Below are 10,095 nucleotides of genomic sequence, written 5' to 3'. Positions count from 1 at the left end.
CCCCTCCCCACCCCCTTCCCAGTCCCCACCTCCCTGCTCCTCTCTCCCTCCCACGCTGCCGTTTATTCTCTCCCGAGCACAACTGTCCCCCAGCCCCCGACGCTTTGATGAGCCGTTTGAAAGGGAGAAGATGACGCTCCATGTGGAGGAAATGCTTTTCAAAGGCTGCCACAGAAATAGCTGATAGGCCTGACGTTTCCTACTTTCCTCTTGTTCCTTGTAAACAAGACAAGGAGGCTGCCGTGTCCCAGTTTAACTGCCTGAGAGTTTCACTTCCCAGCTCTGAGAACCAGAAAGAAAACGAACCTGGAAGGGACATGGCTCGTGCACATGGGTGTGTGTGGGCAAGACCCACGTGGGATGAGCCTTCATCTCCTCCTGCACTTGGAAAATGTGTGCCCAGAGGTGTCCAGAGCTGCTCTGCTCATCAGGTATCTCCTGGCTCTCACCTACATCCCAGCCAGGTGCCAGCAGGGCATCCTTGTTTGTCCTCTCCAGTGTCACAGCTCCCAAGGGGAAGGGAAACACTGATGCTGCTGCTTCTGGGAAGTCCCTTGCTGGTGCCACACCTGCTCTGCAACATGCGGCCTTCCCTTTCCAGGTGGGGTCACATAATACAGCTCTGCAGGAGACTAAAGAGCATCTCATCCCTGTCCTGGGATGCATAGGGAAGGATGGACCCACCTGTGGGCAGTTCAGTCTGCTCTGTCCCACCCAGGCTCCCTCCTTTAGCCCTTCTCGGAGCATTCCTTGTGCTGGTCTCTTCCCTCTGCACAATGACGCTTGAGGGGCACAACAATATCCTTCATCTCCCCACCAAACCACTGGAGCAAAACAGACCCATTTCACACAGGGGAATCTGCAATTCCAGGGGAAAAGAGGTGAGAAAGGGAGTGAAGGAGGTGAAGTCCTCGAGGGACAGGTTTCAGTGATTCCTAGCACACAGCTTGCCAGGTGCAGCTGGTAAACAGGCAGAGGGAGGTCTCTGTCCCAGCATCAACCTCCCAAAATCCTTCTGCCTGTCCAGATGATGAAGGAGCCTCATGACATTTGGGGGTGGCACAGCAGCTTCCTGTCTGCATTATGAGACTCAGACAGCAGTGCCATCACTAACTCACCAGTGTCCTCACAAGGACAGACCACAGTCTATCCTGAAGGTGGGAGGAGGGAAGACAAGCCTGCAGAAGTCCCCTTGGCTCTGACTCGCTCGTCCCTCTGCGCTTCCAGCCAGGAGCTGCTCATCACCTAAACCGGACAATGGTGTGTCTGTAGGAATGTGGTAGAACACAAGTGTTCATGGCTCAGTGACAGAGAAACCCCAGACTGAGCTACTGGTGGCAAATGAGCAGATTTGAAGTAACTTATCCAACCCCAAGTTCCTCAATGACAGGAAAGTCATGCATTCATGGAGTCATAGAATCACGGAATGGTTTGGGCTGGAAGGGACGTTAAAGCTCATCCCATTTCCTCCACCCCCTGCCATGGGCAGGAACACCTTCCACTAGACCAGCTGTTCCAAGCCCTGTCCAACCTGGACTTGAACATTTCCAGGGATGGAGCAGCCACAGCTTCTCTGGGCAACCTGTGCCAGTGTCTCAGCGCCCTCACAGGGAACAATTCCGTCCCAATATCCCATCCAGTCCTGCCCTCTGGCAGTAAGAATCCACTGCTATTTGGCTCCACTCCATGGCAGAGGAGCTCCAGCCCTTGGAGCACTTCTGTGATGATCACTACTCAAGCCGAGGGCAATGCCACACTGCAACCAGGATCAGAGCCAGGAGAGGAGCCAGCAAGACCTGTACGATGCCCATGGGCACGATGCCCCCAGGGAGAGAGCTTGAGCCCCAGAGATGCTGTGCCTGAGAGGCAGCTGTGAGCCACGTGAGAGCGCAGAGGAGCTCCAGCCCTTGGAGCACTTCTGTGATGATCACTACTCAAGCCGAGGGCAATGCCACACTGCAACCAGGATCAGAGCCAGGAGAGGAGCCAGCAAGACCTGTACGATGCCCATGGGCACGATGCCCCCAGGGAGAGAGCTTGAGCCCCAGAGATGCTGTGCCTGAGAGGCAGCTGTGAGCCACGTGAGAGCCTGGCAGGAAAGGCCAAGCCTGCCTGTGGATGGAGCAGAGGCTCAACGACAAAGCCGCTTGTCTTCGAACAGGCGTGGAGATTTTCTCCTTGCCTGGATACTTCAAAGGGCTTAAATCCCAGTAAATAAGCATGACTATGCAAGAAGAAAGCAACTGGAATCAAAGACCTGATTGTGTTTTAGCAGCCTGTCCTGGGAGCTTTCCTACACCAGAGGATGCGAGGAAGAAGTAGGTTTTTCACCCTCTACCACAGTCTGAGTGACAAACCCTCTGGAATCCGAGCCAGCTGGAGCCACAGCACTAGCCCACGGCGGGAGCGCTACGGAGAAGGGAGAGCAGCTTCCAGATGAGGTACTTGTGCTGTGCCCACAGAGCTCATAAAAAGGGATTAGCATGTTAACCACGTAATTAAACATGAAAAACTTTGCAGGCGTCTTCAAAGGCAGCAACAAACCCCAGAGGTCACACTGCAGCGCTCGCTGTGCAGCTGCTTTAATTATGGGGGCTCCTCCCAGGCACTGGATTGCTTCCAGCTGCTGGAATAGACTTTCCACAAACTGCCAGGGCTTCGTTTCACCTCCTCATGCTGTGGCCACAAGTGGATTTCAGCCCAGCTTCACCTGTCATGAAGTTCCTCAAGCCAGCTGGGATGGGACAATTGGTTTCAATCACAGTAAGCCTGCTCCAAGACATCCAACACCTTCCCTAGTGTTGCACAGATCTGCACAGTCACCCCTTGTTTTAGCCTCTTCCCCAAGCAGCCTGTCTTGGGAATACCTGCAGATCCCAGAGGTGGTATAACACCTAACTTGAGGGATTTACAGCCCCTGGAAGGGCTGGTCCAGCGCAGAATGGCACAAACCTGTGCTGGTCACTCCTGGGAACCAGCCACGGAGGAGTCTGCACCTAAAGCATCCTCCTGCCTCTGCTCCCGAGCTCCAGAGGTGCTGGGAAATTGCTCTATCCTTTCCAAAAGCACTTTCCACCAGCTTTGCCACTTGTGATTGTGAGCACCACTATCCCAGTGCCTGTGATGTCTCTTCTCTTAGTGCCATGAGCTCCAAACTCTGTGGGTGTGCAAGAACCATGCTCTAGGTAAGACAAGAAAACCTTCCCCAAACTCAAGTCTCCCAAAGCAGGGAGTGGATGCTCTGCACACATACAGCCACAGGGCAAATCCTTGGAGGAGAGCAGGCTCTGGGAAGAAAGGACATGGCATTAATGGAGCAGGAGCCCCCGAGGTGCTGCAGGAGGTAGGGGACAGGCAGAGGCAGTGCAGGCAGAAGGACACACAGTGTCCCCAGGGGCAGTGGTGACCACCTCCAGCACAGCCTCCCTGCATCATCCCCAGGTGCATCCTGCACACAACCAGTTGTCCTCAGTCCTCTGCTTTACCTTCCTGGGATGCTTCTCAAACAGACAGAGCTGTTTGCATCCATGTGCTGCTCCACTCCAAGACAGAGCTGCGCATTTTTAGCCTGTTATGACAGTTTTGGCAGCAGAGTTGATGGAGTTTGGTTGTTTGTTTGGGTTTTTTATAAATCTTGAGTTTCTTTCTGCAGCAAACACGGGGGAAGTTGCTGGTTTACTTCATTAAAGGAATCTTCAAAGGCTGCCCTGCACCTCCAATGGATTCCCAGCCACCAGCAGCAGCGCAAAAACAGGCACGTTGAATTATTTAAGCACCTCTACCTGCACTCCCCCACTGATGTTGCCAACTCAACTTCTGCCAAGAAAGACACTTCCCAGCATGGAGGATCAGGTGTAAGAACAGATGGGGAGAGATCAGGAATGCTCCTGAGGGAGGGAGAGGTGGGCAGGGCAGCTGCCTTCGACATGCTGCGCGGGGTCGGCCCCTCCAGAGCGTGGACTGCAGGCAAGCTCATGCATGGGTTAGTAGTACAGCCAGTGATCCCATCACCCCCACGCAGAGTACCTTGGAATAACCTACTTGGAATTCTCAAATGCAGATAGGTCTTCTGCCCTGGGCTTGAGGCTAAACCAGCAAAATAAACAACAACAAATAATAATCCTGTGTGATACCAGTAAGGGAGGTGATTTCTGCAGTCTTACAGCTTGCCCCAAGCCATCAGCAACTTCCAGGTGAGACAGAGGGTTGGTGCTATTGAAGTATAGCTAAACTGCTATCCCATTCCCAGTGCCTGCATTTTCCTTGCCATCACAACGCAGAGACAAAAGCCCTGCTGACCTCCTGCTGCCATGAACAGAGCAGGCTGTAATTTCACTCTGATGTGCTCCACTAATAGACTATTATTTGGGAACCTTTGCTCCTCTGCTAGGATGCAGCAGCCGTGCAGCCACGTTCCCTCCGGAAGAGAGGGACAGGACAAGGCTCCAGCTTCAAAGGCAGGAGAGTGGCCGAGCCAAGCCCTAGCAGACATGGAATGATGGCCCAGCCACATCTTTAAGGGAGACAAATGGGACCATCAGCTCTCTATGAACTCCTTCCTGTCAGAAGTGAAAATTTAGCTTTTGCTGTTTAAACCAAGGACTTGGAACACAGAGACAAATCCCACCAAAACCTACTGGGAGCAGAAACGCCTTCAGATTCTACAATGACAAAAGGGGCTGTGAAGATTTTTATATTCTCTGCTCTGATGTGACAGGAACCTGAATAGCTCCAGGCTAGCATGGGGAAGCGGAGAGTGAGCCCTGCTAGATTCATTTTCCTGCCCCAATTCAGTGATCACAAACTCCCAGCCATGAAAGTCAGCATGAACTGGTATTTTCAAATCCTTTCAGACATAACTCTTGGCTGGGAGTAGTAAAGAGAGAAGGATTTGTTTGTAAAGCCTGGAGTTGTTACCACAATGTGCAGCCCATGCCATAGGATTTCCACATCCTTCCTGAGGACAGCTGCTAGCAGAGAGCCAGATAGGGAAAAGCCTTTGCAGGGAAAAAGCCTTTGCAGGTGAGTGGGGCTGACCACCACATCCCACCAAACCCATTATGCATGTGCCCTCAGCCCCTCGTTACAGAGTCCAGCTGGGAGAGCAGCAGAGCACTGAGCCGAAGGGAACAGATGGGATATAGAAGTAAGGAAGGGGCTTTGTTGTGACCTTTCAGGTGTGACCCCAGGCCAACAGGCCCAGTTTTGGCTAAGTTACTCATCTCAACCACATTTCTACAAGAGGGGGTTTCAGAGCCCAAAGCACAGGGAGCAGAAGTCTCACACCCCCTGCTTGCAAAGGCTTTGCTGTCAGTGACTGAAGCTGCACTACAGGTTCCTTGAGAGAGATTAAAAGAGAGGATGAGCTTTTGGCTCTTTCTACTGAGACTCCATAAGTCAGGAGTATTTTTGCCCTTATTATTCACCAGAGAAGCTCAGGGCTTGTAGGGAATAGCTGCAATAGGCAGGGAGGGCTTTTCCTGTTCACTAGGGTAGCAGATCTCTTCCAACAACATCCCTGTACAGCTTTTAAGTTTCAGCAAGACCTTCAGCCCCAGAGACCTTCACATCCCTCCCCACAGCACTGAGGAGACCAGGCTGGGTTGGGGCACATAAAATCCAAGACCACCAGAAGCTGAAATTCTCTGTTCAGGGCTAAGCAGCTGGGGAAGGAAGCCTAGATCCAATAAGTTCATTATCACAACCTGTGCAAAAGCTAACCCAAACGTCAGGGTGATTGGGGGGTTGTTTGTAAAGGATTTCATCAGTGAGGTACAACCTGGAACACTCAGATACCTTTTTAATAGTGTTGTGCTTGCTGTTGCCTCGGCTGGCGTTCTCGTTGTGCAATATGTCCAGAGCTGTCTCTCTCTCCTTCAGCTTCAGTGCCTCGATTTCTGTCTTCAGCTCATTCAGCTGCTCCTGAAGGTGCTTGCTTTTCTCCATGTACTCCACCCTAGCACACACACAAAACAGTCCTGGCTTAGTACTGACCAACTCATGTGTCACTGTGACAGCTGATTACAGAATTAGAAGAGAAATGCTTTCCTTCATTATTTCTGCTGTGTGGAACTGATAATATCAGTTTCTAGCACACAATAAACTACTCCAAGCAATTATTTGTTTCAAACCAACAACAAAACTGTAAGTTACATTATTAGTTATTAACTTGAACCCAAGCTGGAGCTGCTAGGTGGTACCTTAAGTCTCCCCAATTCTGAGTGAAGCTGCCCCACAGCACAGGTTAACACCACACAGTGTGAGCCACAAGATAGTGGTTTAAGCAGCTACTCATGAAAGCTCTACTCCTCTGCATCCCCTCCCAAACCAGCTCCCCAACTCAAAGGCATGAATCCTTCCAGTGAGGAAGGACCCTGATGTACTGACTTCTCACGTTTTAGAGGGATTTAGCTTGCAAACTGTGTAGGAGCGAGTGCTGCCCCCAAAATATCAGGTATCTTGTAGACACACAGCATCCCTGGGAGAGAGAAAGTCTCCCAGAAAAGAAAGAAAGGGAAAAAAAACCAACTCCCAAAGCCAGCTATTCCCAGGACTCGGCCTGAACTGCCTTCCACGATGATGAGTATCAGCTGCAAAAAAGTTACACCATGAGCCTTGTACTTGTAATGAAACCCCCAGAGCCAGGTCAGAGGGTAACAGGAACCCAGAAACCTCTAGAGTGCCAGAATTCGTAGTGAGGTTTGTCCCAGCACCCAAGGAAAGAGAACAGCCCCGGAGAAGCCTGGAAAAGCATTCTATTGCTTTCAGCATTTGGCAGAGCCAAGCTCTCCCTGCTTAGGAGAGCAGGATGACCTAGTTAGCAACCTGGGTACAGAACCAGGAATTATCCTGTTATTTTCAGCTCCTATCTTTTTCCTTCTGGCTTTAGGAAAAGTTTTTAATCTGTCTCTAGCACAGAGGTCTGTGATTTCATACACAGGAGAGGGCACTGAGCAAAGGCAAAACAAAGCACCCTCTGGGATCCAGGACTGTTTCATTCCTGCCCCGGGAAGCTTTGGCCGGAGTGTGATGGCAAAGCCCTGGTGGCTTTGATCCACGACCTCATCGATGAACAAAGCACATTATTACTACAGAGATTAAAATCTGATCTGCTTTGATTTCTGCTCAATTGGTAATTTCGAAGGCTACACTTACACCCTCAGGAAAACACAAGATCAAAGCTCATAATCACATCCAAACTTGTTCGCGAACAGTTTATATATAAACATGACACAGATTCCAAGGAAAAGGGGTCGAAGCCCTCATGAAGGACCTTAGCACACACTCCAGCTACCTTCAGTCTCTGGACACACTGCAAATGCACAAGCTGAGTGCTCCAGCACTCAGCCTGCTGTTAACTCTTTCCACCAGTGTGCACAATTCCAGCCTGGACAAGAGGCAGGTTAACCATAGGGAGAGGAACCGGCTGGAGCAGGATCCACTGTCTCAGTTCACATGGTACAGACACGTCTGTAACACCAGGTCCCCACCAGAGAAATGGTCAACCAGGAGAATCATTTAGGTTGGGAAAGACCTCTGATATCACTGAGTCAAACCAGTTCCCCAGCACTGCTGAGGCCACCACTAACCATGTCCCACGTGCCACATCCATATTGCTTTTACATCCCCCCAGGGATGCTGACTCCACCCCTGCCACAGGCAGCCTGTGGCAATGCTAAACACCCTTTGGGGGAAGAAATTTTCCCTAATACCCAACCTGAACCTCCTCTGGCACAGCTTGAGGCTATTTACTCTCTCCTGTCCCTTGTTCCCTGGGAGCAGAGCCTGACTCCACCTGGCTGCACCTCCTGTCAGGGAGTTGGAGAGAGCAGAAGGTTCCCCTGAGCCTCCTTTTCTCCAGGCTGAGCCCCCACAGCTCCCTCAGCCTCTCCTTGTGCTCCATTCCCTTCCCTGGACAACCTCTAGTCCCTCAATGTCCTTCATGTCCTGAGGGCCCAGAACTGGAGGAGCCTCAGCAGTGCCAGCACAGGGACAAGCAGTGCCCTGAGGCTGTGCCCACACTAGTGCTGACACAAGCCAGGATGCCACTGGCCTTCTTGGCCTCTGGGCATACCTGGGCTCACGTCTAGCACAAACCCCACAAACACATGCCACGTACTTCTCCTTCTCGATTTCCATGGAAAGCCTCTTCATGTCTGTATCCTTGAAGTCGAAGGAGAGGCTTTCGCTGATGAGGTTGAAGCTTGGCAGGTCAGTGGGCAGTGCTGTTGTACTCGAGTTCATGGGCTGCTAAAGAGAGAGCATAAATTAATCACTTTGGGCCACAGAAGTGTTGCTACAGCAAATGTTCTGTAATGTTGAGGTAAAATCAGAGCAACACTTAAGCTCAGAGTCCCAAGTACCAGATCAGCCTGGAGATCCCCTTGTTCCATTCCCAATTAGCTCCTCAATTCAGAGCTATTGCCCCTCCAGGACCCTTGCTCTTTGCAGCAGTAAAGGGGAGACAAAACACCACCTGCCTTCAAAATCTATTGACAAAATAGGGTAAAATTGCAGGTTTATCACTGCTGTGCCACTTCAAGCCGGACAGAAGCTGCCTCTTGGGAGTCATCTGACAGGTATTTAACATGAAAGCAAATTTATAAAGTTCAAGCTGTGAACAGGGGCAACGCAGGACCCTGTGTGACAGCAGAGTTCTGCACTTCACTGCTCCCCAAAGACTGAGCAAAGACCAATGTGACCCCAAGGATGCCATTCCAGCAAGGTCTGTGGGGATGCACTGACACATTTTTACCTTCTCAGTAATTTACAGTTCCAGATGTTTAGGAACCACTGTTAGATTCAGTTGGAAACATGTGAGATAACACAGGGAATCACTCCTATCACACTTCAGCAAGGATTTGGAATGTTATTCCTCTGGCAAAACGCTGTGATATCCTGCACTGACACACACTGCCAGGCCCTCAGAATTTATCTTCCCCTAAAATAAAATGATCCTTCTTTTTCTCAGTCAAAAATTCTGTCACACCTCTAACAAATGGGCTCATTAGGAGAGGAGAAGTCTGACTCGACTCATCACTGCTCCTGCAATACGTTAGATGAGGTTGCAAGCTGTGGCACACGTCAAGGGTGGCACGGTGGCATCAGATGGGGCTGAGTCACTGCTGCCAGCCTGCTCAGCCCTCCTTTTGGAGATGAGAAATCCAGTCTGGTATCCTACAAGTTCATCACCTCCCTGCTAGATACTCCTTCTTGCTTTAAGGGATTCCTGTAATGTAAACAACATGCCCAAGCCAGCCTGGAATGGCACTGCTGGGTACATGTGCTCCACAAATGAGATGCTGAGCTTCAGCTGGTTCTTTCTTTTCCTCATTTCTCCTGCTTGGGATACTCCAGGCAGTTTGCAGCTAGATCTGCTTCAACAAGACCTGCTAGCACCAGGGTGACAGATTTACACTGTACAATAACCTGGCTCTTCCCTCAGCACCAGCCTGGAATTCACAAGCAGCCAGGGCTCATTCCCAGCTCGCTTTCTCTGGACAAACCTAAGAGGGACAACAATTCATCTCCCTGCAAAGCTGGAAGACAAACACCTCATACAAGCATAAACAAGGTGGTACCTAAAAGTGCACTTGGCCTGGCTGAAGCATTCCGGGTGAGTTCAGACCCACAGGACAAGGAAGCCCAACTCCTGACTCCTCTTTGCTGCTAGCATGGACCACAGCCACATTAATTCTGGAGCAGGCGCTGGAAGGGACAGCTCAGTACCTAAATTCCAGTCTCGAAGGAAAGGGGACAGGTCTGCCAAAGCACTTAACTGATTTAAATACTTGCATCCCATTGACATTCAAGTCCCTTCCCTGTAAGGCACACAGGTGTTCCCAAAGCCTTTCCCACGTGAGGTTCTCCCGGAGCATCAGAACAGCCTGCTGGCCTTCAAACAACCTTTAGCTTGTTGTTTTTTCCAGCACAAGCTTATTGGGTTTTGTTTTTAAAAGCCCCAAACAGCAGCAGTAACACTTGAGCAGGAATTTCAGTTGCTGCAGCCATTAAGTCTGGAGCCAATTTGTCAGGATTGCTCCAGCCACTTCCTTGTCTCCCTTGGCACTGCTCTGTCAGGGAGCAATGAAAAAA

At 50.7% G+C, this 10,095-nt stretch overlaps 1 protein-coding gene across 3 annotated transcripts in view; it reads right to left on the bottom strand.

Moving 5' to 3' along the window:
- Positions 1-10,095, bottom strand: part of NF2 (neurofibromin 2 (merlin)) — a 49,292-nt gene that overhangs the window by 4,334 nt on the left and 34,863 nt on the right. Inside the window, exons 14-15 of one of the 3 annotated variants that reach the window (XM_009072072.1) lie at positions 8,120-8,250; positions 5,797-5,956 (exon numbers count right to left, since the gene is read on the bottom strand). In XM_009072072.1, the coding sequence (XP_009070320.1) occupies positions 5,797-5,956; positions 8,120-8,250 (291 nt within the window). Of the gene's footprint in view, positions 1-5,648; positions 5,957-8,119; positions 8,251-10,095 lie in introns of those variants that run through there. The other 2 variants (XM_009072056.1, XM_009072064.1) reach the window with 2 other exon arrangements.

Source organism: Acanthisitta chloris, unplaced genomic scaffold, assembly GCF_000695815.1.
Source record: "Acanthisitta chloris isolate BGI_N310 unplaced genomic scaffold, ASM69581v1 scaffold12700, whole genome shotgun sequence".
Taxonomy (NCBI): Eukaryota; Metazoa; Chordata; class Aves; order Passeriformes; family Acanthisittidae; genus Acanthisitta; species Acanthisitta chloris.
Note: the sequence above shows the minus strand (reverse complement) of the source record. Positions and strands in the feature narration are given on the sequence as shown.